At 37.5% G+C, this 27,491-nt stretch overlaps 1 protein-coding gene across 3 annotated transcripts in view; it reads left to right on the top strand.

The window, feature by feature from the left end:
- Window positions 1-23,874, top strand: part of SCAF11 (SR-related CTD associated factor 11) — a 52,019-nt gene extending 28,145 nt beyond the window's left edge. For all 3 annotated transcript variants that reach the window (XM_066319068.1, XM_066319069.1, XM_066319067.1), the window contains exons 4-15: window positions 507-584; window positions 2,278-2,375; window positions 3,406-3,473; window positions 4,104-4,159; window positions 6,314-6,420; window positions 7,358-7,447; window positions 8,790-8,896; window positions 12,607-15,090; window positions 17,085-17,428; window positions 19,852-20,070; window positions 20,510-20,629; window positions 21,003-23,874. In XM_066319068.1, the coding sequence (XP_066175165.1) occupies window positions 507-584; window positions 2,278-2,375; window positions 3,406-3,473; window positions 4,104-4,159; window positions 6,314-6,420; window positions 7,358-7,447; window positions 8,790-8,896; window positions 12,607-15,090; window positions 17,085-17,428; window positions 19,852-20,070; window positions 20,510-20,629; window positions 21,003-21,131 (3,900 nt within the window). In that variant the 3' untranslated portion in view covers window positions 21,132-23,874. The remainder of the gene's footprint in view (window positions 1-506; window positions 585-2,277; window positions 2,376-3,405; window positions 3,474-4,103; window positions 4,160-6,313; window positions 6,421-7,357; window positions 7,448-8,789; window positions 8,897-12,606; window positions 15,091-17,084; window positions 17,429-19,851; window positions 20,071-20,509; window positions 20,630-21,002) is intronic.
- Window positions 23,875-27,491: the final 3,617 nt, after the last annotated feature.

Raw genomic sequence — 27,491 nt, 5'->3', positions numbered from 1 at the left:
GTTGAAAAGAAAATTAAGAAATAAAATGTTAGAACAATACAAGATGTAGAGGACTTTGCATGTTGTTATGCTTTTCAGTGTGTTATCAACATTAATTTTACATATATTCCAAAGCAATGTACTAGCTACTAAGAAAAATTAGCTTTATCTCAGCCAAAATCAGGACACATTGGTATAAAATCAGGTACCTAAAAGGAATTAAAAAAACAGAAAGTGAAGATAACTTGATGTAAAATGCATTAAATGCTTTTCCTTTTTAAAACACAGCTTCTGGCTTACATTCTTGTTTCCTTTAGATTTGTCCTGAAAGAGCAATCTGCTCTTGAGAGCAATATATGAAACAAAATATTGAGTGTATGGATCACGTGTCCAATTGCATTCTTACTGTGAACAAGTTGGGATTTTGTGTGCTTCTGTAAGCTACTGTAATAGCAAGTGAAAGTGTAGGAAATTGAGGCTTCTCTTAGCTCATTACCAAGTTTGTAATAAGAAAAATAATTTTTCAGACACAGGCTTCATGTCCTATTGATCGCAGACCATTTCAAGCAGTGTGCAGGCTGGATGCAGTGGATAAGCAGATAAAGGTATGTTCCAGACTTATTTTATTAAATAACTTTCGTTGTAGGAACGTCCAAGTTATGCTGCAGCCTTTTATTCATACAAAATGAAATGTGTTAAATAAGCTTTCCTTTCAAAGTAGTTACTGTTGCTGTGTTTCTGTTACATATTTAAAGTTAGGAATTATTCTTAATTATTTTTTCAGAGCAAGTATTTACCATAGTAATAATAATCATAATTATGCTGCTGTTGCTACTTTCTAGTATCTTTGAGCATTCATGATATATCCAAGAATAGAAGTATAGTAATTGGTCTCAAAGTGATTTTCACACTAGGTTTTGTAAACAGCTGCCATACCAATTATCATGCAATATTACCTTTTTTTTTTTTTTTTTTTTTTTTTTAAACTGTAGTAAATCTTCTGTGTTCACAGCCTCCAATTTCCAGACAAAAATACATGAACACAAGAGGAATCAATGTCAAACGTTGTTCAAACCAAATCTGAATTCTTCTTAAAAATACTGATATGGAGAGATGTTTATCAAGGAAAAAACCTCTTCTGATAGTTGATCTTAAAAATCCATATAGAAAGATACTGATAATTCCATATACAATTCGGAAGTTTTGCGATGAAATTATGCTTATAAGTAGTTAATAAGCTGCTGGTCTTGCGCTTGGTTGCGTTTAGAAAACAGGATTCGACTACTCATTTCTTGTACTTCTGGAGGCTCACGCAGTCACCTGTAAAGTAGCTGTGCTGGCAACTAGAGATGCTTCCTTCTCATAAAAAGCATGCTTGTGTATTTTGTCTTCTTTATTTCTGAAGAATCAAGCAAGCAGTTGAACTAGGATAAACTGAAGTTTACATTTGGTAAAGTGTAAAGGCTGTATGAAAATACAGTTTGTAAGATTGTCTGTTCACAGAACTGCAGTGTAAACAGGTGGGCAGAGAACAATGTCCTTCTCTGAAAAAAAGCCACTGGACCCATAGAAATAGATAAAGTGTGTACCAAGACATGCAGACACAGTGGTCAGCATGTCTGTGGTGCTATCAGGAGACTGGCAGCTTTCTCTTTGTGATGGTCAGAATTAGAATGCTAATACATTAAGGGGTTGCATAAAAAGCCAGATTCTGGGAATAAAGAAATAATAAGTTTCTAGTGCAAACAATTGCAATATAGCCATTGAATCAACTTCACAGTGTGAAATAAAAGTTGTGTTGCTCTCAGTGTTTTTGAGATGTGGAAAAAACTCACTGTTGTAAAGAATACATAAATTATTTTACTCTAGAAGAAAATTCGGTGTGTTTTAATTATGAGGAAGCATATTTAGTAGTAGTTTAACATTTTCCCAAGGTGAACCTTGTGTATTCTGAATAACCAACTTAGTTTTAAAATACTTAGCTTATAGATTCTTAATGGAAACTAGTGTGTAGCTCTGAGACACTTGCCATGGCAGTCTGAATGTTCAGGGCTTTTTTGGTCCTGTGAACATATGCATGTCAGACATTGTCAATAACACACCAAGGTGTAGGTTTTTCTATTTTATGAAAAACAAATGATAAAAGTCTCCAAGCTGTGAGGTCGCAGAAGATTTGAAATGTTTTCTAGTCCTTCTGTTTGAACTTAACTTCTGTATAGACCTGGAGAGGCTTTGTATGAATTTAAAGCCCAAGTGTCATGACATTCTAGATTGGATTGACTCTATTTTACAACACAGGTTCAGATTACAAAACAGCTACAGAGGAAGGAGGAAGAGGAAAACTGTGCCTACAATAAGGAAACTTACAGCCATGTGAAGATGAGAAGTTTTGTGAGGTTGGTCATCTGTGTAATTTCAAGCATTTGAATTGGAATATTTGAAATGTATAAAATGAAATGGTTTAACATGTACAGCCTGAAAATTTAATAAAATTATTTTTATTTTAAAATTAGTTAGTTTTCATGAGTGGTAGTTTAATTTTACTTTCATCATTACTGTAATTCCCAGCTGAATAGTTAAAATAGCAAGGAAGAAGTAAAGGGCAATGTATTTCTTGCATTGAGCTCTGTGAAACTTGCATTTTCAAGCAAATCTAACAATTTTTTACATTAATTTGCAGTATGGCTACATCATATCTTAACTATATAAATCTTTTTCTTTGTTTATCTAAAGAAACATCCACTTTTTTGAGTGTTATCATAAACACTGGTGATCTTACTCTTCTATAAAACATAATTGTAGTCAACAACTGATTTTATTCTGGCAAGCTTGAGAGGGAATATTTCTGTTGTTATATGGAAATAACATATCTATTTTGGAAAACTTTATCTTGTAATGTTTGCTGCATTGTATAAGGGGAAGCTCATGATTACATAGATGAATTTTCCTAAATAGTGTTTATCTAAAGTCAGTCTTTAATGGAATGTATGAAAAATATAGAGTTCTTGAGGTTTAATGTGAAGCAGACTTCACTACAGCAAAGATAACTGGAGGTAAATTACCCTTTTAAATTCATAAGAAAATAAGATTCACCACTCTGAATCAACACTGACTGATATTCTTAAAAGGAAGCAGGTTATAACATCTTTCACATGTTGCCATGAAATCAAACAAAACTGAGCATTCTGATTTAATACAGGATATTAATTTTTGTGTAAATTTGTTTTTGTTTTTTTTTCTGTCTAAGCTGTTTGAAGCACTGTGGCTTTTAATATATGGAAGATGATATTCATGATGCAAGTTCAGGTTTTGAAGCAGTTAGAACTTGGTTTATGTGCATAAAATAAAAATACTTTCAAATAGTAGAGGATTTTGTTTGGATGTGCCTAGAAGCTGTTTTTTTAATGTCCTTTTTTGATCTTGCAGACGAGCTGTATGTCCAGACAGAAGGCCAGTAACAGTAAAATTAAGCAGAATTGTGAAGAAAAAATACAGTAAGTTGGTGTTTGCCAGAATTGCTGTATTTTATTAAGGGACTCTAGAATATCTTTTCTTGATGAGCCAGTTTAATTTTTTAAAACTGCTTACATTTGTATATAAAACCCAAATTCCAAGTAGTAGAAGTGTGAGACTTCTAGAAGAAAATTACAGTATGTGAAACTCCTGTTTTTATATTACTGGAAAACTGCCTCTTCAATTTCAGTCACAAGTCAAATGGATGTAGTTTCAGCCTCAAGTAATTTTCTGCATCAGGCAGCTGGGGAACAGCTAATGACTAGCTTTTATTCACAGAAGTTTTTTTGGTGAGAGTTCAAACACAAGCAGCAGTTAGCTGTGTTCTGGGGTTGCTATTCTGAGGGGCTTATTCAATAGAAGTTGTTTGATAAGTCTGTTCATAACTTAGGAAATAAAGCAAATATCTGAAGAGGTAAAAAACTGCCTGGCATCTAAAAAGCTATTGTAAAGGTGTGTGCATTTTCGTTTCACTCAGTTTGTAGGTAAACATTGTAAATGCACTCAAGATACACATTTTGTTAACCTCCCATTGCATTAATGATTTTGATTAACAATCAATAAGTAATATGCTGAAGTTAAGATCTGAGTTTTTTTTTCTTGTTCCACAGGTAACATTTTGTATGACAAACAAAAGAAGAAAGCTTTCTCTGTGAAGATAAACAAGGTTGGTTCTGATAATGAAACATTTCTAAAAGCTTTCTTTAATTGGAGCATTTTTAGGACTACGTTCCTGCTTATTTTCAAGGATAACTTCTATTTGTTAATTTTGGTATGATTCAAACTTTTTATTTTGTCTATTTTTGTCTTGAAGTAATTAGAATATAGTGCTACGTTATATGAGCTTCTTTCTCAGATTAAACTTAGTTTTGTGGTGGTAAATTAATTTCATTTAGATTAAGATGTTACATTATCCTGAATGCTGTTTTCATCCATCTTCACCAAAGGAGGATGGTTTCATGTACAAACTGTCAGCCAAGCACCGTTATATGAAGGTTTTCATGATTTTCAATAAAATATATAGACATAATCAACAAGTAATTTAGTGAATCTGCTGTAGACATTATGGTTTGCATCAAGTTGGGGTTTTTTAAATGTGAGGTTTCTGTCAAGAAGGTTTCTGTTTCCAGGTTTCTTGTTCCTAAATCTTAGCCTGTAAACACAGGATCACCAGATGCCAGATTTATAAGGAGCTGTAAAGGCTCTCTTGTTTGATTTCTACCATCCCTCCTTTTGAAAATACTTTGAGTCTCTGAGACACAAGTTTTTGATCACTGCCTTCTTCCTTATAGTTGCACCTGTAAATAAATGTGAGTGAAAAAGGTTTAGGCTATAAATTTAATTCTGAAGTGTAAATGCCATAATTTGCCATCATTCTGTCTTACCTGAAGTTTAAATATTTGCAGGAAAAGCTGTGTTCAAGTCCCTGTTTTGGTTGGTGTTTTGTTTTGTGTAGTATGGGGCACATCCTGGTTGTTTTCAGCAGCTGGTGGCCTGAACTCTAACTTCTGTTTGGTCCTCATTACACCATAGTTGTCAGAGATGTTGTTAGCTCCAGTTTGCCCCTTTTTGGTCAGGTATTTGGAAGTTTGGATTCTGTTGCCCTGTAAAATTAAAGTACCTTTCACTGCATTGAAGGGGTTTTGAACTCGAATGATAGGGCTTAATGGTAGATCAGCCACTAATGTGATGTACTAGCACTATTTCATAAGGACATTTGTGGAATGACTGAAGAGCATTTTTAATTGGGAGGGAGAAAAATGAATGTTCAAAATTTATATTATTCTTAAAATAAAACTTGAACTCAACTATTTTTTAGGCAAAACCTGAAATTTGTACACTGATAAAATAGGTCATGTTCCCAGCAAAAGCAACTCTCTGTGCCAAAGTTTGATGGAGCATACGGATAATGACTTCATATTGAGACATGTATTCTTTTACAATCCACTACAAAGTTTTTATTTTTCATTTTTCTGCATTAAAATTGTGGGGGTATTCTAAATTCCTGTTTTAAAATACCAGTCATAGGGAATGACAGGAAAGTTTTAGTCAGATTCGAGGTGGTATGAGCCCTTTAAGTGCTGTGACAAAAATGGATCAGTGTAGGTGTATGTTAGTGTGGGAAGAGTACCTGGAGGACTGTTGATGGCTTGTTGCTGGGGTTTGTGTTTTGGTTTTCCCCAGCAGTCTGCGCAGTGCCCAGCACAGAGCTCCTTGCACGCCTGCAAAGGGCAACACAGGCAACGGGCAGCGAGTCATGGCTGGGCCTTGGGAGCAACATAAACTCATGGTGCTGTCTTTTGAAATACAAAGTGAGTGCTGATTGTCGTGCCTCTGTGTGAGGACCCAGTAACAAAACACACCAGACAAGCTTCAATTCCTTAATCCTACCTGAGGGTAAAGGAGAATCCCAGGTACCCTCATTAGGTTTTCTAGTTACTTGAAAAAAAACATTTGCTGAACTGCTGTGCAGGGGTGTGAGGGTGCTCGAGCTGTACTTACTGTTGTGCATTAGGTAGCAGAATTGTGCAGTAGTGAAGATCAGGCTTATTTATTCATAATGTCTGTGTGGAATATTAAAGATTTTGCTTTATATATAATATGAAGTTTATCTGCAAAGAGCAGTTTTTGAAAATTCAGAGGCTGAATAGAGAAGATTTGTTTGCTGTAACTGCAAATCTCTCCATGTTCCTATGGAACTACTATGTTGTCTGCTTTTTATGAACTAAAGTCTTGCTAATTTAATTTCTGTTCATCTTCATGTATTTAGTGTTGATTATTTTATTTTGTGTGTCTTTAATTTATAATTTATTTTTTGTAGCCCAGAAGACAGACCTGCTGGAATGAGTGCATCACAACTAATTTCTTCAGCGCACTTCTGGCTGGTGGTAGCAGTGAAGAATCGTTTTTTACCTGTAGAAATGACTGGTTAGTGTGTACTAGTGCTTTGTATAAATTGATGGGTTATTGTATTGTAAATTCTGAAATTCCTTCTCCTCCTACCTGTATATATACTGTCGTGACATATTTTGAAGATTGTCAGAGTATTAATTCATGGACGAAAGATAAAAGTTAAGAGATAAACACAAATGTTTTAAAATGAGTGCTGTTAAGAGCACGCCCCAATTTCTGTCATGTGTTCAGCATCAGAAGCACACACTTGAGCATTTTAATCTCATTGATTTAATAAGAGTTTTATTTTTAGTTCACGTTTAATTCCCTGATGAATTGTAGCCTTGGATAGGAAAGGTTTAGCCCTGTTATTACAACAGCAGTTACCAAAACATTTAACAGTAAATATCCTGGTTTGTATCAGAAACAATCTTCTTTGTTGTTGTTCTTTGATTCCAAGAGGAATACTTTGAACATCCGTGGAGCAATTTTGCATTAAGCAAATACTTAATTAAGCCTAATACTTAAGAATAGGTGTATAGAAAAATTCTTCATTGAATAGCTGGAGGAAAAAGAACAGTCTAAAAGAATGTTATTTGGCTAATATGGCCTAGTTTAAAAAAAAAAAAAAAAAAAAGTACTATAGGTGTATGGTTTTGACAGTCTCTTAAAGCTGAACTTTTTGCCATGCATGCAACAGAATTTGTCAAGGATGCAAAGTTTCTTCATCCTTCAACTCCTCAACAGACACATTTCACCTATTTTCCATTCCATCTGCTTTATTTTATTTAGGACTACTTTTATGTTTGCTGTGACTGTGTTTTCCCTCTAAGCAATAACCAATGCATAGTTTAATCATGACTGTTGAAAGTTCTAATACTATTAAATTAAAGTCATTGGTAGGAGCAATTACTGAAATTGTCATAGTAAAAAGTTACTTTTTATAACTTCTTGTATGAAATTTGTCTTTCAGTACAGAATTCACAGAAGTCAATGCAGAGATCAGACAGAAGAGGCAAGAACTGGAATTGTCCTGTTCATCTGTGATTGCTAGAGTTGAAAGGTTTGTAGTTTGGATTCATAGTGGATCTTCATACTTCAAGTTTGGAGTTTGATTAATTCAAGTTGCTCTTTAGATAGAATATAATTTTCATGAAACTAAATAGTGTTTGTATTTAACTTGTTAAATTTTTGTTTAAATTTGCTGCCTGATGTTTTGTTTTTATGTCAATAGATTGTTTTCTGTATGTCTTAAAACTTTTTTGGTACTCGTGACAAGCATAACAGCTCCACTGCCTTGTGCATCTTAATATGTCACCTTTTCACAGACATAGGAGTTTGAATATATTTTCTATTTGGAAGCTGATATTCAGTGAGCTGTTAAAATTATTTCTGTTCCTAGATATCTGACTATGTTTGCTTTAACATCAGTCTGGTTCTTATTCCCCACACCACCCTGCACCCTACTTCCGTGGGTTGGTTCTGTCACTTTTTCCGTCACATTTATGAAAAAAATCCTGGTTTTATCTAAAAAGAGCTAACAGGAGTTGTATGAAGTGAAAGAGAACATAAAATAATTCTGTGGGGTTTTTTTGTCAGAGAGCAGATGTGTGTTAAAGCATGCCCTAAGGATATTTTATTTTTGTGAGTGTAAAGCAGAACAATAAAAATAACTGGTTTTTAAGTAACACAGTAAGAAATTGGTTCTATGATCTTAATTTCACTACATGTCTTTTGCTCTCTTTTGTAAAAAACAAAGACTAAAGTTAAAATAGCAAGTGAAGAGTTTTTAAATTATAATAAAAAAATTGCATCTAGGATTGAAATAATAAATTTGAATTTATTGTACATACATTTTCTTAGAAGAAATTTCATTCCAACTCAGTGATAATGCAAAAATTATGGATCTCTAGCTAAACTCCGGTTTTGCCCAAGGTTTGCTGAGGGAATCTGAGTAAATATATATATATATATGTATATATGTATTTTTTTTTTAATGAAAGAAAAAAGAAGAGCCTTTTCTAAATTCTCATGTAGACTTATTTCTCATTTTTCTGCAGAGAAGGTTGCTGTTCTCCTGAAGTACTAAATCAGCACTCAGACCTTTATTTCCAGTACTGGCTATTATTTTTCTATGTTTGAATTTAAAGAAGGCCAGACGTATATTGCTTTAACATAACATACCTTGTTCAAACAGTTTTAATAGATTAGGCAGTAAAATTAATCTGAAATTAAATATGACAAAGAAAGTTTTGTTCACTGTCAGCTTTGGGTTTCACTCCAGCTGTGATGAAGTTGAAAGGGTTGTAGTTGCCTAATGTGTTTTTGGTTTTGTGCATTGTTTCTAAGACTCACTGCAAACAGCTAAAACAACTAATGTTACTGCTTTTGCTTTTACTTTGCAGTGTTCCTTTAATATCTTATGGAGCTGAAGCTGAGACCTTTCTTCTCACTTCTTCTGCAGTGGCTGGAAGAGTTCTTCCAACAAATATCAGGCCTTTGGAAAACTTTGGTAAACTTTTTTTTTGTAAGTTTTATTTATAGCTCATGTGGAGTATTGTTAAAATATAATTATCAGAAATCAAACAGTGTTAGTTACATTTAAAAAAATCATCTTTGATGCAGTTTGGTACTATTTCAATGTCAGCTACCTAATTTCTGGATTTGCAGTACAGAACATGAATCATCTACCCCAAAGCTGGTATAACTTATTCTTTTAAAGATAAAATTAATAAGTTTTTATGTAACTTAATTCAATTTCTAATTGCAACATTTTTTTCCATTCATGCTCTTCTTTCTTCATTTCTCATTGTTCAAGGATAAATCTTATTTTGATGCATTATGAATGGCAGATTTCAGAGGTGTATTGTGCAGTGTGAGGAACAAACTTTTCTGGCAGAGAAGAACATCAGTCAGGAAGCAGTGAAGTGTATGGATCTCTTTCAGTTTGCCTCCAAGCTCTACAGGGCAAAACCTTGTGAAAGTACTAGTGCTCCATGGTCTGTCAGGAAAGCAGCAGAAGTCAAGAAAGGAATTGCCCTCCTCCAGTTACTTTAACAGCCTCTGTCTCCATACTCAGCAAGCACGTAGTTTCTCTCCAAAAAGCTGCACAAGTTCAAAGAAGTGGAAACAAAGCAATCCTATTTCTTAAGGTTAAGTTACTAACCTTCTTTGAATTGGGAATCACACCACTTTCATTGGTAGTAGGCAAAGAGATAGGACAGATTTGGGGCTCCTGGCTGACAAAAATTGTGTGGAAGTAAATAGACAAAAGGAATTAAGTAATAGAAGGATCATAAAAAAATTGCATTCATATTTTTTATTATTTTTAAAAGTATGTATTTCACCTTCACATTTCCCAGTGAAAAATGGATATTTTCTGATGTTTGGCAGTGCAATGTAACTGATTCTTAACCATTTTGCTTCTAGTACCTCTTGACTTCCCTGTCTACCTTTCCACTTCTGTAGTCAGGCTTTTTTTGTTAGGATGCACCAGAAGCATTTAAAAATTATATTTAGAACAGAATTCTGTCAGTTGTCTTGATTAGAATTTTGATACTTGTACTGTGGGCAAAGACTGAATTTTAATATTAGTGCAAACATACCACAGTGTTCTAAGATCCAGAGTTTTAAGTCGCCACATTTTATTTAAATACTCTCTATTGATAAGGAGCATGCAGGAAATAAGAGTCTTAAAATTTCCTAGTAAAACCAGGGGATAGTGGGTATGAAGATGTCCCTTGAGGATTTTAATCACATTCTGTTGAGTGACTGTTCCTTCCCCATTCAGTTTTCATATAGCATCTGAGTAAAAGGATGACATGCAAAAGGAAAGGTAAAGAGAAACCTAATCTGAATACTGTTAGAGATGCATGGCAAATAGATATATATAAAAAGAATTTTTAAAAAGCTGGAGAAAAGGAGAATTAAGAAAATAGATACATTTATAAAAAGATGTAAACTGGTCCTTGCATTTCTTACTAAATTGTGCCTGCAAGATCATAGCATAAGAATTTTTTGTTTTCTTTTTAAACTCCTCTTAACTTTTGGTCACTCCTACAGTATACAGTTTTGCATCAGAGTAACAGCTGTCAGTAGCTTCCAGAATTGTACAAGGAAACATACAAGTATCAATCATAACTCTAGTGTCTGAATCATCACTGTAGCTGCTGCAATTTTAGTACTCTGTTACCATTAAATAGTCTTTTTTATTAACTTGACCTGAAAATGCATTAGTAAATCTACAAATACCACTATGATATATGCTGGCATTATGCCGGTTTTGTGTGATTAAAATATTTTTCAATAAAGAGTCTGTGAGCTGAAATGCCTTTTATTTGGGCCAAGTCCAAAGTTTGTGAAGCTTTTCTGTTAAAATTTTACAAGTTGTAGGGCATGCTGAAAAGGGGTTTGTGCTTCACATGTAGATTTTGAATGTGCTAGAAAAATAACTTGTCTTTTAATTTTGTCCAGATTGCCACATTCCACTTGTATTCTGCTGGGCTTTTTTTTTTTTTTTTTTTTTTTTTAATTATTACAAGATGATTTCTTCTCCCTTGAAGAAAATTATCACAGATATTAAAATTTGAAATGTCATGTAATAACTTGATTTCCTGGCTATTGTAATAGATTTGAAGACATAATTAGTCTGAGACAGCCACCTGTCACAGAGTAAGTGCTGCTTAACCACTGTAAAGTCACTTCATAACAATATGGTTGGTGAGACTGTTAGAGTAGATACCCACAATAGTGTCAGTTAGCTGAAATTCCTTTGGAAGTTCTTTACCATCATATTATTTTCTTTTAAATACAGTTTTATACAGTTGATGTTGGTTTTCATTTTCTCAAGTGGTTACTTGATCACTGGACATGCAAAACTCAGAACCGCTACTTTTTTTTTTTCTCATGTTCAAGCAAATTATTCTGTTGAACAGGGAAGGTCAAAGGATGTGATTATAGTCCTGTGCTCCTCTAAAGGCTAGCAAGGTGGTTATGGAATACATTCTCTGAGATTATTGTTTGCATTTAATACAATGATGGCCTTTTTTGTCCTGCTAACAAAGTAGTAAATGGTAGAAAGTGGCTTTTTTGCTGTTACTTTTCTTATTCCAATCTTACTTTTATAAAATCTGTTTGTGAATATATTAGACAAATATTTTAGTGTAACAAAACCATGGGAAATAATGTACAGAGTTAAAATGACGTTTGTTATTCGAGATTAATTGCAAAATCCATAGCAATTAATCGTTCTTAGCTAGTTTGCACTGTTTGTGTATGAAATTGAAGCTGTAAAATAATTAATTTAAACACCACATTCTTGACCCTTCTGGAAATCTACACAAAATATGAAACAAATTAATGAATATCCCAAGAAATTAATTTAGTTCTAAAGTATTGCATCAAGTATATTACGTATATTTTACATCAAGTAAAATATTACATCAAATATATTTACTTAATTATCATTAATCTTTAATTCCTGAGCTGTCCACCAGGAACTTTCCCTGTGCAGTGAATATAACCCTTAGCTTCCCTAACAAGACTTTAGTCAAGTGGTAGATGGCATGAAATTAGGTGCAGTATCAACACAAAAGCTGAGCTGCTTCCTAGGTGTGCCTTAGTCATTCTTTGTAAAGCTTTTGTTTCTTTGATGCATTGTAGGCTGCAGGCACCTTGGGTGTCCTGTGGCAGAGTTTAAGTTCAGTTTGCCCTGTAACTGATGAGTAAGTTTGCACTGTCACTGCTGTGTCTGATCAACTGCTGCTCATGTGATCATCCACTGATGGCCCTTGGAAAATGTCCCTTTCTCTAGTATGAGCTTCACTATCAACAGGCCTATGTTACATAGTGACAGGAACTGCTATATGGTAACGGTGTTGTGTGGTTAATTCATTACTTTTCTAACAGCTTAAATGCTGACTATCTTTGAGCAGCTGTGTCAATAACAGTTTCACTGTGCATGCTATCACTGTCCTTGCACATGCCAGCACTGCTTCTAAAGTGTGCATTCAGATGTCTGATGTGTCACTTTACCTTGTTTCTGTTCTTTAAAACAACCAGTTTTCATTTAAAAAAGAAAATAAGCTGTGGCAGTATTTCATACTACATCTTAAATTGTAATATTTGAGGGTATCTGTTACACTGCAGAAGGCCTTTTTATGTTCTTAAATATGTTCAGATAAATGGTTATTATCAAATCTTAATGTTTTCTGTTCTTATTAGAATCTTTAGGCAAAGGATATGCTGTTGCATGTACCCAAGAAGGAGAAGAGAAAAAGGAAACTTCTGGGTCATCTGGCACTAGAGGAAGTAGGAGGAAATCAGTTACTACTACTCCTACAAGAAGGTCTACACGAAACAGCAAAAATGAGGCTCTGAGTCACTCTCGGAGCTCCCCTCGATCGAGCAGTTCTGCTTGCAGTGCCCCTGATAGCAATAACCCATCTCTGAACAAAACTCATTCAGAAGCAGAGACTGCTCCTCCAAAACGCAAGTCTAAAAGAGCAGTTAAACAACAGACACCTGCAGTTAAAAAGAAACTGAGAAGTTCTGCACGATCTGAAAAATCACCCTGTTGCTCAGTGGAAGATGATGATATTGCTGAGCCTGAAGCAGTCCTAACTTTAGATAAAGACCACCAGTCAGATATTGAAAGCAATAATGCAAGCCTCCCACAGAAGAATAATGTAGAAACGGAATCTGCTAATGGATTGGAAAGCTGTAGTGAGCATGCAGAAATTGAGGAAACTACAGGAGAATGTGACAGAGAAGATACTTCAAGCAATGCAGATATAAATTTATCTCTCCAAGAACCCCCAGTAGTAACTTCAGGAAGTGAAAGTCAGGAATTTGATGTAAAAGATGTTACTGAAAAAAATGTAGATCTTGCCAATCAGGATAATTGTGAAAATACTCTTGAACAGGCAGAAATAGTGTCTAGTCCCAAAGATGATGTATGCGACCATGCAACTTCTGAAAAAGTAGATCAGACATCATGCAGTCCTCAAAAAGAATTAATGGAGAGCACAGAAACTCTGACAAAAGTAGATCAACCCATAGCTAGTCCAGAAAATGAATTGTTGGAACATTTGGAACCTTTGGGAAAAGATCAGCCATTAGAGAGCCCCAGAAGTGAATTGCCGGAGCATCCTGAAGCCATGGAAATAGATAATTCTAAGACTGAAGTAACACCAGTAGACTGTGCAGATACAAAACCTGTTCAAGATGAAGAACCAGATGCATTAATACACAGTGTTTCTATGGACAGTACATCAGAACAACCCTTAAAAGAGAACACCATTTCAGAAAGTGAAGAGGGTGGAACTTCAAAGTCACCCCTGGTAAATGCTGAACATAAACATTTTGGTGAAGATAACAATGAAATGATACCAATGGACTGTGATTCATTTTGCAGTGACCAGAATGAACCTAAGATTGAGCAGTTACCACCACCTGAAAGTACAGAGCAAGGAGAAGTGAACTTACAGTGTGATGTGGGAAACTCTGCATCAGGTTCTGATGAAAAAGATGAGACTGTTCCTCAAGAAACAGAGTGCCAGCCAGAGCTCAAAAAAGAGAAAAAGGCTCGAACTAGAAGATCTAGATTTCACTCTCCATCGACAACTTGGTCTCCTGGGAGAGAGAACAGGAAATCTCAATCACCATCACCTAAAAGGGAGACGACTGGAGACAGGAGCTCACGATCACCCAAGAAGGTAACTGTGAGGGAGGGAAGGAGATCCTTATCTTGCTCTCCAAAGAGAGAGACACTCAGAGATGAGAAAAAAACCCCATCTCGATCTCCCAAAACGGAAGCTGTCAGGGAAAGCAGGAGATCATCTTCTCGATCAAGAACTAAGGATTCATCTCCAAGGCGAAAATCTCGGTCTCGAAGCAGTGATAGAGATAATCAAAGAAGAGATCGTGACAGAGAAAGAAGAAATAGGAGGCGGTCTAGGTCACAGTCACGCTCTAGATCAAGATCACGATCTAGGACTAGAAATAAAGGTTCTTCATTCTCTAGAAATGAGAAAGAAAGTCGTTCACCTCGATGGAAAGAGAGACGGGCAAATGACAGCTGGAGGAGTCCCAGAGGGAATGATCGATACAGGAGAAGTGATCAAGAGAAACAGAATGAAAATCTTAAAAGAGAGAAGGACAATAATACAGAAAAAAACAGTGATGATCAATGTTCTTCAGATAAGCAACAGAGGAATGATTGTCCAGATTGGGTAATGGAGAGGATGAACTCTCTTCCTGAAGTCAGGAACAAAGACAGAGAGAAACCACATTGGGAAGAGCATGACAGTGCAGGACAGTCTTGGAATAAAAACTTTGGTTCAGGTTGGATTCCAAATCGAGGGAGAGGTCAGTGTGGCCGAGGTGGCCGTGGCCGAAGTGGCTTCATGTATGGAGACCAGAGTGAAAATCACTGGCAAAACAGAAAACCTCTCTCAGGGAACTCAAATGGTTCTGGGAATGAAGCTTCAAGGTTCTCAGAACAGCAGCCATACAAGCGTAAGAGTGAACAAGAGTATTCGTTTGATACACCCGCTGACAGGTCTGGGTGGACATCTGCATCCAGCTGGGCTGTGAGGAAGACTTTACCTGCTGATGTGCAGAATTATTATTCAAGAAGGGGACGCAATTCATCAAGCCCACAGTCTGGATGGGGAATGAGACAAGAAGAGGAGACACCTGAACAAGGTATTAATTGGTTTTGAAATATAACAGATGCAGTAGTTGAGCAAAATCCTGTCACGTTGTCCTGTCATCTGATCTGCTGATTAGTTCTTTAAAAAATAATTTGGGGTGAATCCATACACTTATTGCAATATGAAGGGGTAAAGGTGTGGAGTTTGGTGATTTCTTGTATTTTGATGACTTCTTGGTTGTGTGTAAAGTCGGAATTTAGGTTTAAGGACTGTGCATCTGAAGAGTGCTGCTGAAGTAAATTGATTTGGCTGAAGAGAAAGCATATCTTTATGGTTACTTTTAGCATCTGCGCAACTCTAAGTAGGGGCCAAGTCATTTCAAGAATATGTGAATTTGCCTGTTCAGACCCTCATGGCAGATTTTAGAGATGACAAAGCAGCATGTTGATATTTATCTTGCTCCTGGATGAGCAGTCCTATTTAAACACCTTTTTAAAATCTAAGGTAATTTATAAATACAAATACAAATTTATAAATACTAGTGCTTTTAATAAACTTTTACTGTATTTCAGTATTAAAATTCCTGTAAAATGTCAGTATAAGTCTAAATCAGTTTTTGAGAGGTTTCTATATCTAAAAGACAACTGCTCTGACAGAAATAAGCTTTTTGGTAGAAAGTAAGTGAACTGCACTGTAGATTAAATTGATTCTGAATAGTTAAGAAGTCATCCAGAGATTATTTAGGCCCTGATTAATAATCTTTAAAGATAGATATTAATTGAATTCAAGAACTATGAAATCCATTTCTGAAGACAACCACACTTGCACTCTCTCCTTGTTTTGCCTTTCATTTTTATCCATTTTCATGCCATATACCAACAGTTTTCTCCCTCTTCTGAGAGAACTGCATCAGTGGCTTCCTAGTTTTGAGGCAACATTGTCACCTTTCTGTCTGCTGCAGAGAAAACTTACCAAACCTGTAACTGAAAGCATTTTGTGATTCAAAGGCTTTTTCATATAGTTCAGGAACAATTATGCTCTACTCACTTTTGGAACCTGAATTTAGTTGAGAATAGTACAAAAATCTCTCATAACTGGATAAAACAGGCTAGGCTGGCATCATGACGTGGTCCTCCAAGGCAACCTGCTTTTGCTGACCCTGCTTCAGCAGGGAGGCTGGAGCAGAGAGTCTCAATAGGTCCCTTCCAACCTCAGTGATTCTGTTATCCCATTATCTTCAAAAATGAGGATTTGGTCTGGCAGGCAGGGCCTTAGATTGTGATCCCTGTGTATTAGATGACAGAGTTCCTCAAGGAAGGGATCCAAAGGAAGGATGTCTACATTGGAGCCTATCAATCACTTCTTCAAACTAATATCTTGACTTCTGGAAGGCTTGCTGCTTGGGTCCAGATTTTAACTTTCTGGTTTCTGTTGAAGAGAAGATGCAATATCAAAGTAATTTATTTAAGAAGTGCTACCCTAAGAGGTTATTTTTACTTCTAGTTTTTACCTGTTGTACCATTACAGGATCTTTAAACAACTCTTTCCAAATACAAATATTTCTTAAATGGTTTGAGGATGACTTATTGCTCTGTGTGAAAAATCCCAGCAGAGTATTTCTGTAATTATCAGAACTGTACAGTGAATGTGTGTGAATCAGGCAAAGGGGAGCAGATTTGCTGATGTGGTAATGTTGACTAACCTGCAATTGCATAACTGGGTAAATTATGTTGTCTTCCTGCTCTTTGGTGAAAAATTTCAGTTTCATTGTGATGAAATAATTATTGACTGTGTTAATGGAAAAAGTAAAGAAAACAAATTCAAAACACAGGCTTTCATAATAACCTGAACTTTTTAAACTTGGAAGCTAGCATTTGGTTTCATGGCATGTATGGTGAATACTGTGCAATATCTTGAAAATACTCAGGCTATAGAAAGTTTTTTGATAATCCATCCTTAATTAAGAGTTTAGACACCTGGCTCCCCTTTTGCTTTATAAAGTACAGAATTTCTTCTTGATACGCTGTCTGGTTATTGTTTTGGCAGATCCAAACCTCAAAGACCAAGGCAACCAGCAAAGTGATGGTTCTCAGTTACCAATAAATATGATGCAGCAACAAATGAATGTAATGCCACAAGTGAATGCACAGCACCAACCTATGAATATCTTCCCGTATCCAGTGGGTGTCCATCCTCCCTTGTTGAACATGCAACGCAATCCTTTCAACATCCACCCTCCAATGCCCATGCATCTCCCTACCGGAGTGCCTCTCATACAGGTAGCTGCTCCCACAAATATTTCTCAGGGATTACCTCCGCCTCCACCTCCACCCCCACCATCTCAACAAGTCAACTACATTGCTTCACAGCAAGATGGAAAACAATTGCAGGTATGCTTTATTAAAAGCAATGGCAAGAACAGTGGTGGAATAATACCAGTTAAGGATTCTTTATCTTGAAGACCATAAATTTATACTTGCAGTTTCTTTCTCTCTTGCCTGTTTTCTTCCACCCCACACCAAATTTGAAGTGGAAGCATCCATGAGCATATGGGTTGTTCACGAGACTGTAGCTTTTAAATAATAACATACAACATCATAACCGGGTTTCTGTGGTAATGAACACTCAAAAATTTCATCACTGTTGTCTATTATCTTTTTTATCCTAGTACTAACCTGCTTCCAAAACAAAATTTTCCCCTTCCAAACCTGACTTTTAAGCATTTTAGGAAATGCTTGAATACCCTTTCAGCAGCATGTAGGAAGTGATCTAAACTTCTGTGTTGCAGTTCTCGTCTTATGGAGGTCTATCAGCAGAGGAAAATTGCTGAGTACTGCATGGCACCCATTTGTTCCACACTTCCATTCTCCAGCTGTCACCATCTAGTGGCTTGCCCACACACATTTTTTATTCTCTTTACTCTTTTATGCCTTTTTATTAATAATTTCTGGGGCCTCTTTGGTGGTTTTTACTTCTCCCTTCTTACCTGATTCTCTAGTTTTGCATGCCCTGTTTGAGACCTAAATCCCACTTTATTTCTCCGATTTCAGAAGGACTCTGCCATGCTTAGGGCAGGTAGACCATCTTTTTATGACTCTAGATATCTTTAAAACAACTCTTGTGTATTGTAAGCTCTTCCTGTAGCTAGCTGTTTATATTAAGAGCTTCTATATCAAGGAAAGGAATATGAACAACTTGGAGGAGAACCCATGGCCCTGCAAGAAGATGTAATGCTGCATTTATAAGTAAAGGACTCTTCAGGAGTTGACTGGGGTTTGTGCTTTTCTTTTGCTGCTGCCTGTTCTAACCTAAACCACTTTCCCCTACATTCCAGGCTGAAAAAGTGAACAAATGATTTCTAACCCTCTGTTTTCATGCATTACCTCTAAAGATCTGAAGTGAACTGATAAATGGTCTACATTGTTCTCACTTTTCACTGCTGTCATCTCTTCATATTCATTAACTTAGAACACAGAGAGTTGAGTGCTGTGGGAAATACTGGGCGGGGTTACAGGCCATATGAAATAACTTCCTACACTGCAAAGTAAACTAGCAAGGTACTGCTGGAACTAAAATCCTGGTAGATTGCTTGTTGATTTAAATAATGCCTCATGTCTGAATTAAAATATTTTCACAGTTGGAAATCCAGCAGATTTAACCTCCAAAAATGTAAGAAGTCAGAACATAGGCTTTAGACCTCTGAAATGAGTATCTAAAGCAGCAATAAATATGTTACTCTAAAGATTGCGCATTACTGCAAAACTCAGTTTCCTGTTATAAAGCCCATGTTACACTTGTTGCTCTTACCTGCTTTTGTGGACTGGTGTCCATGAACCTGAATGATCTTGCAGCTTGAGCTTTCATTCAACAACCCCTCAGTGGTAGCACAATAGAAATGACTGAATACTGCAGGACACCACCTGTCCTTCCTGTTGAAAGGAAAATGAAGACAGCACACTGGTGAGCGTTAGTACACTGATTATAACAGTTCCATTTCTCGGTCTTTCCAAAGAGCTCAGATTCCTCTTTCATTATTTTCCATCTAGATAAATGCAGATGTATAAAGAGTAATTGTGATGAACTGCAAAAAAGCAGTGTTTAGTGTAGCCTGCCAGAAACATGTCAGGAGGATGTTCTGGTCTTCTGCTAAAAATGACCTCTATCTGAAGTCTTAAGAGCTACTTAATTTCTCAGTTGGAAAGTATGTACCGTGCTTTTAGTGATGTTTGGAATTGCCAGAAGATTGCTTTTCCTGAAAAACAGATCTTGATACTTCAGCCAGTGTTTCATCTCTTGCCTATGTATTTGTATTTGCAAGTTCAAGCAGATAACAAACATGAAAATAGATGTTTTCAAAGCAGCATCATTATGATGCAGGAATGCAAGTGTGGCTTTGGGTACTTTTTGCATGTGTTTTTAGGTGTTGATTCTTTTTAGAAATGTTCACTTATCACAGCCCTGTTTTGTAAATCAGATTGATTCTGCAGCCATAAACTTCCTTTCCCCTGCACTAATACCCTCCATGCCTGTTTGCAGGGTATTGTATTACTGGGATCAGAGCTAGAAAATGGCAGCCACTGTGGTGACACGGAAGATGGTTTATTTGTCAAGCTTTTCTTTTTGTTTTTTTTCTTTGAGTAGATCTAATGTAATGTGTGTACCTTCCATAATAATGGGCAGTGTGGAAATCAGGTAATGAACCAAAGCATGCAGTATTTGTGCTCATTCTAGAGCAGCTGAGACTCCTAGAAAGGCGTTTACATTGCCATATAGAGGAATGACGTATTAACTACTGATAACTTTTTTAAAACAGGGTATTCCAAATGCTTCTCATGTAAGTAACAGCATGAGTGCTCCAGCTTTGCCTGCTCCAGCAGCAGTCCTGGGAAACGTGGGAACAGTTCAGGGACCAAATTCGGGTAATGCAACGTCATCAGGTCACATGAAGAGCTCTAATGCAGCTGTAAAATTGGGAGAAAACAAAGCAAGTGTAACAGTGGAAGCCAGTGCAGATAGCTCGAAGAAGGACCAGGCAAGTTCAAAGTTCAGCATATATTTATATACACACTGTTTATATATTTACATTAAAACATAGAAATTTTAATTTTTATATAAATGCATTTTGATGTACTGAAAAATAGCAAGTTATGACAATAACCATTCAGTGTAACATACTCGATACCATCATGTATGCAATCATGAGGCATTACCATCAGATTAGCCTCTGACTCTTTTTAATGTAGTCTTCTTTAAAGCAGCACTATTATGAATATTACTTGAATTGCTGTGGGAAAACGTTCTGTTCTTAGCAGAGCACAGGCAGCTCCCATGAGAGCTGAAATGTGGGGTGGGGAGTGTGGGGATGGTTTTCTAATCTTCTGTAACAACCTTTTCCCTGTGAAGTTCTAACTTGTGATTGATAAAGATACATAGGCAGTGAAATGCAACACTCAAGTTTGTTTTCTCTTCAGAAATTGTTAATTCAAGAAAAAGCAGCACAAGAGGTCAAGCTCGCCATTAAACCTTTCTACCAAAACAAAGATATCACGAAGGAGGAATACAAAGAAATAGTGCGGAAAGCTGTAGATAAAGTGAGTTGGTCCAGTAATCCAAGCTGCACACATTTCTCCTGGGGCAATGGGGCAAACTTTGGGGGGATGGGTTTCTTGGTTTTGTGGGAACAGCTCATAGTTGCTGGGATGAGGGAGAAGCAAAAATACCTTTCTTCTTTCTCCATCCACAAGAGCTTTCTTTGGCTGCTCAGAACAGAACCTGGTTATTATGTGGAAGAATTGAATGGGAATTCAGAAGTATTTGGAAAGCAATCAGAAAGTATTAGGAGTTTTAAAATGTGTTTTGCCTGGGATGGAAGAATCAGAAGTGTCTGGAAATAAATGAATAATGTGGGACTGTGGCAAATCAGTGGAAATGTTTCAAACGTTTTTGTTCTTTAAACCATTGCAGGTTTGTCATAGCAAGAGCGGGGAAGTTAATTCTGCAAAAGTGGCAAATCTAGTGAAAGCGTATGTAGACAAATACAAGCATTCACGGAAGAAAAATCTTGAAGAGGCAGTCTCCTGTGAAAGGAAGTAAAATATGTTTTCATTTTTTAGTTTTATTCTATCTGCAAAGTGCAATTTCAATGTGAAGAGTTAACTGAAAATTGTACATGACAGTGATTTGAATTTGGTTTTGATAAAATTATTTTTCGAGGTAGTGTATAATGTTTTGTTCTAAAGAAATATAGATCTGCAGGGCAACTTCTTTATGCCTTTTTAAAAAGAGATTTCTAAAAAGAATAAGGGTGTAAAGAAGAATCATTAGGAATGTACGATTGTGTGGATACTTAGATGTACAGCATTTTTACTTGAATAAGAGAGTTCATTAACTTAGAAACTTTGAGTACATTGGGTTTGGAACAGGTGTGTACAGTACATGTGATCAGCCAGATTAAAGTAAAAATTTTGTTTTGATCGCTCCCTAATTATAGCAAAGGTGAAATAATTAATTGCCTTGACAAATATTTCTAGTATTAACTGGACAGGCTGAATGCAGGGGTCACAATGTGTATATTAAAAAAGCACATAGAGTTGTCTGAACACAACTGTTTAGATTTCAAAAAGAAAAGTCAGTAAACAGTAAAATGTGGTGCCCAAAAGCATGGGTGCTGCACAGCTGTTGTAACACCAAATAAAAATTATGCTGCTTGGTATTGTTTGTGATGTTTTTCAATTTGTTTCAAGATAGTGAGATAACTTGAATAATTTTTATGTGTTGAAAGCCCTCAATCACCACACACTGATAACCTCAGTTCAGGTTGTGCCCTTAGGCTAGCAGGAAATTAGCATACTAAAGCTAGATATTCAGAAACAGAAAAGTTTCTTCTTCAAGTAAAATCAAGAAAGCTGGAATTTATTGTTAGGTTCCCAGCTGACCAGAGACTCCCAGTTGTGCCAATCTCAGCTGCATAATACTTTTCTCCATTAATGAGGGACTGTGGCATTAATCACCAGACTGGTATTGGTGAGCCCATGCCACCGGAAGCTAAGTGTCTTCCTGCTTCCCTGAGCACTGCAGAGAGGTTATTAGAGGTACCACAAGCATTCTAAAACCAGCTGTAGGGTCACTGAATGTGCCTGGGGAAAGCTTACACCTCAGATAAAACCAGTTTTACTGAGGCAGCAGCAGGGAGGGTTGCTGGAATACTGAGATCACCATGTGCTCCTTAGTGAAGGAACAGCTGGAGATCCTTCTCAAAGGAGCTTTACTGTGATTTGTTCCCTTACTCTTAGCCAGTGCTATTAAAATCTTGTCACTAACCCTCCAGTCCTGTTGTGCCGTAACAGCTCCTGGTGTTGGCTCAGCCTGGCTCCTGCTCCATCCCAGACCCTCCTGGCCCAGAAAGCAGGAATAAAACATTTTAAAGAAAGGTTCAGTTGAGTTTTTTGAGAAACTATCTCTTTGTAGGCAGTAGTTCCCAAATTACCTGTTTTTGGCAGAAAGCAGTCTCACTCTCTAAGTAACTTTTGCAGAGACCTGAGGATGACATAAGGGATATCCACCCCTATGTACACACATGTGATGTAGAGAGAGGTGTAAAAAGATGATGTTTGTCATAACAATTGATTGCTTGGTTTTAACTATAACTTTCTGCAGAGTTAAAGAAGCATTTGACTGTCTATATTTATTTTTGTGTGCCTAAATACAGTGTAAATTAGAAACAGATATACATTTTCTACAGTTAAGTCAGTCTTTTCAATATACTCAGTTTTACACTATGATAGCAATTTGTAAGATCTCTTGAACTATTTTAAGCTAAAATTGGTTAGCACTTTTTGGAAAATGTAGCAAATTGCTATGTGTATTCTGGTTTATCACGCCATGCGTACTTTATTACATTTTCCTTCTCTGAATTTCTGGATTTTAGTCACTTTTTATATCTTTTTCTAGACTATACAGTTGAGCCTTGCTATAAAGCTGCTTTCAGGAGCCAGATAGGTGTTTCAAGGGGGGTGTTTTTTTCCCTCTTTTGGAAGAGAGGTGGAAACTGGGGGAGGTGGGAAGAAACAAGGGAGGATTTGAACTGGGAGAAGGGAGGGGTCATTAGTTTCTTCTTTTGCAGCTCCTGGGTGGAAGAGAACTGTCACTGGCTGCCACGTTGTTGGGGCAGTGACTATAGTGATGCTCCACTGTATTTCAATACCTAATGAAGAATAGCAGATAGACTAGCATGTGATCAGTAACTTTATTTTTGCAATTAAATACTTCTGAATTTATCAGAAAATACGCAGTTTGTTACAATTTCTGTGTTGAATTAAAGAACTGCATTGCCTTAATCTGTAGACTCTGCTCCTGTTTCTCCTGAAAAGCAGCAAGGTCTCTGCTGGTGCAGCTCCCGACAAGGGGAGTATGGCAACTTTGGAATCCTGGTTGTGTTCCAGTAGGATGAAAGATGTATTTCTATTTATTGAAACACCTTCTACTGAAAAGTCCTAACATGCACCAGCACTGAGGGCAGAGGTGGGAGCTGAGCCCCCTTGCTGTCTCTCTCCAGGGTAGTGGTGATTCCTTCAGTCCAAACTGCCTTGTGGGAAACAATTACAAAAGTGTACTTCTGTGAACTTATGCAAATCAAAAGGGTTTTCATTGCACCCCTCCCCCTCACTGTGCATGCTGCTTGAATGTCTCATCCTAAAGATATACCTTACGAGCACAGTGGCTGTCCAAAGCCCACAGTACTGTGTATGTAGGCTGGAGTGCTGTCTACTGAAAAAAAATACTCTAAAATTTAGTTTTGTGTAGTGTTTAACAGTTTCTAATAAATACTTTTCTCTCAGCTGGCAGTGTTTGGTTTTAAATGACTCTGGCTCAAATGCTGTAGTTTGGAAATTACCTCCACTGTACCTTCATGAGGTAGCTCCATAGGTAAGGTTGGCGTGGGTGTGAGAGTTACAGTTAAGGAGCTAGGCTGGCAACATTTTTCATTGTTAGTACACATTACAATATTCACATTGATCAATACTTGGTAATTAGTAGAGATTAGTATTTAGTAGTAAGGACAATAAGGTATATCACCAATTTCAGTAACTAAAGTGTATTAATTAGATTCATGTTTCAAAATAACGGAGTGCCTATGAATTTTTTTTTTTTAGTTCCTAATCACTAGTTTAGTAAGAAAACCACTAAGAGCACAAGTACTTGTATAGAAGGAGATGAAGCTCTGGAAAAGCACAGGCTGGGATCTGGAACTTGATTCCTCCAGGACCACTCACAATTCCCAAACTTACCCACCAACAGTAAAGCTTGACCAGATTTTCATTGTCTTGCACTATGCAGTAAGTACAGGGGCTGACAGCAGTGAAGTCCATGCACATTGCACATGGTAAACATTCAAACCCAGAGAGTAATTCAACACAGATTAGTGCAGCAGCCAAACACAAGAAATTTTGGCAGCAGGTTGTCATAAAGTTTTAAAAAAATTTAAAACCCACTGAGTTTATTATGAGGAGCATCAATCAAAAATAGCCAGGCATTTCTTCATCATTTGGTTCAGTAGCAATTGTGATGATAGAAAATAATTCATGGAAGTCAGAGTTCACTGTAAATTCCAGAGCCTTTAAGAAAATTTCAGGGTTTTTGAAGACTAGGAGCGTAGCTTACACATGGTCTTCTGTCAAACCCTAAGCCTGGAATTGCAGGGCTTTTCCTAGAAGACTATTTAAACAAATATTTCTGATAACAATGGAGTGATACTTGGTACTGGGGAAATACAGCATACACCCGTACAGTGGAGGCACTGTGGTTATGTGGGTTGGGGTGAGGGACTCATTTTTGATGTGCCGTGAGTCAACCACGAGTTTAGTTGCAGGTCAGTTGCCTAAAACTTCACAGGAGCCCACTAAGGCAGCAGGAAAACTGAAATGAGCGTGCAAGCCCCTCTCCTAGAGAATGTTTCATACTTCGTGATTCACCACATAACTGCTGTAAACAATAAAAACACAGTATCCTGCCCAAAGGTCAGGACCAGCCAGACATTGGTGTAAAAGAAAAATTTACCGTGTGCCAGGACAGTAACTTTCTTCCAGACAAGCAGGTTCAAATACCCCTAAGAACAAAACCTACATATCCACTCAGATTATAGTTTGCATGAAACCCACCTTAGACCAGCTGTCCACCAGCCACCCAACATCACAGCACGAGACAGTTTACCATGGCTCACCTTTAGGAGATTTCTATTACTGTAATACTGCATTTCTATTCACCTGCAGATTAGCTTTTTTCAAAGGTATGGGCTCAGACTGCCCTCTGGTCATCTTACCACAGACAGGGAGAAGCCAAGACCCAAGTGAGGATTGTGATACAAACAGGTGAAAAACAGCAGCCTTCTACAAAGTAGTTGTAATTTAGGAAGCTACTGCTTTCTCACCACAAGCTGGTGATAACTTTACTATTTCGAATCAGCCTTGAATTGTCTGCCACTTGAAAATTATTCATAAATTCAAACTCCTCTGTGAAATCCCCCTCATTCATTCCCTAAGGGAACCATCCAGCTCCAGGCAGCTGCTCTGCCTCGGCAGAGCTGCAGCCCCATGTGCTCCAGGTGCACCCTCTGCCATGCAGGACACCAAGCAATCTTCTGGCTCCCTGTGCTTGCTGCCACTGCCACGCTCTGCAGCCTGCACACACATCCCTGATCCAGCAGGCCAAGGGACATCAGCCATAGAACCCTCTGCAGCCACTCATGCAGGGAATGTCCAACAGCCCAGTAACTACCTGGTAGAAAAGGCAGAGGAGGGAGGAAGCACAATGGGAGGAGTACGCCTGTCCACAGCTGTTGCGTGTCAGCCGACCTTGGGCAGTGATGGGAACTGAACTCACACCTCACTACACGCTCTGGGCCTTCTCCCTCCAGGTTACCCCCCTTTGAAGTTTGAAACTAGCAAGAAAAAAATGAGAACAATGTATTTTCTAGTAGTAGTAAAATGAGTCAAATCCAGGATGTGCTGCGCCCCAAGCTGCAGGTAGGCAGGCAGCCATGAACACAGGCTGTGCTCTAGGCAGGGAACACCAGGAACACATCATGAAGCACAGCTGAGCATAAGGTAATGAGAAAAAAAAACCTGATCTAGAGGGGATCAGCTGCAGTACATTTCCTCCCTCCAGGCAAGGGTGCTGCAACAGCTTTCAGTGGAGTTAGACCACAGGCCAAGGAAATGTGTTACTGTGCTGACAACTTCACAACCCCTAGAGGATTCAGGCTGATGACTGAGGAATGATATTTACTTCAGCAGGAGATGCTTTCAGCATCCTTACTATGCTGCAAAACATTTTTAAGGAAGAAATGTAACAGTAGGTACAAGAGAATTCCTCATTAAAAAAATACAGCTGACTTGGAATCAGTGCAAGAGAGTTTTGCTTTGGGTTTTTTCCCCAATGAAATTTATACTCTTCAAGAATGTGCTATAGACCCAAGCAGGCCACAACAAAGATTCTTTTATGACTCTGCTCCAGTGAGATGATGCTCACTGGAGAGCACAGAACATTTTCCATGTGTTGTAATGAGCAGTGGTAACACTTAAGCAATCTATAATAAAGAAAATACATAGAAGAGAAATTTTGCAATTACCTGTTACAAAAACGTCTGTAAGGGTCGTATGCTGTGTGTCGTTAATATGAAACACACATTGCCAGGTGCTCCCTCCCCTCAATGAGCTTTCAAAAACTGCATTTGTCACAAACTTGGAGCTGTGAAGAGTTAAGTGACAACTCCGCATCAAACTCCCCCATATCACTGTTACACTAACAAGCACAAAAACACGGATGACGTGGAGCTGAGCCATTACACCGCAGTAAGTGCAGTTACACCTCACCAAGGTGCCTCTGTGCATCCCGCAGCTTTTTGCCTCTCGGCACCCATGTTCTGAACTGGGGCATTCCCCTGGAGCGGTGGGCCAGGAAGTACTTTCCCAGCGAAGCAACACCTCCACACAACTCCTTAGTGCAGACCACGGCTCTCCACCACAGCCTGTCAGTCATCAGCACTGTGTTCCTGCCCCCGGGAAATGCCCCTGGCAGCCAGGGCAGGTTCACAGCCGGCAGCTGCAGCGTGAGCTGTGTTGAGCTCTCAGAAGTACCTGCAACAGAAACACTCTGGCAGGGAAAGGTCCAGCCACTGCTCTGCACCCCACATCCCTGCAACGTTAGGCTGCTCACAGGGATAATTGCTCTGCTTTAAGACAGCAATCCCAAGTAAAAGGGTTTCCACAGCTTCCTTATAAAGAGAGCTCTCTACCTCATTTTCTCCATTTTTTATTCCATTATTCCATCCTATATTTCCTAAACTATTGAAATCAATTATTTTCTGTAAGATCACATTTTGAAATCTAGTAAATACTTTGCCCTCTCAGTTGCCATGGAAAATTATTCAATCCATAAATCCATTAGGTAACAGCA

The sequence above is a fragment of the Sylvia atricapilla genome, chromosome 5, assembly GCF_009819655.1.
Source record: "Sylvia atricapilla isolate bSylAtr1 chromosome 5, bSylAtr1.pri, whole genome shotgun sequence".
Taxonomy (NCBI): domain Eukaryota; kingdom Metazoa; phylum Chordata; class Aves; order Passeriformes; family Sylviidae; genus Sylvia; species Sylvia atricapilla.
Note: the sequence above shows the minus strand (reverse complement) of the source record. Positions and strands in the feature narration are given on the sequence as shown.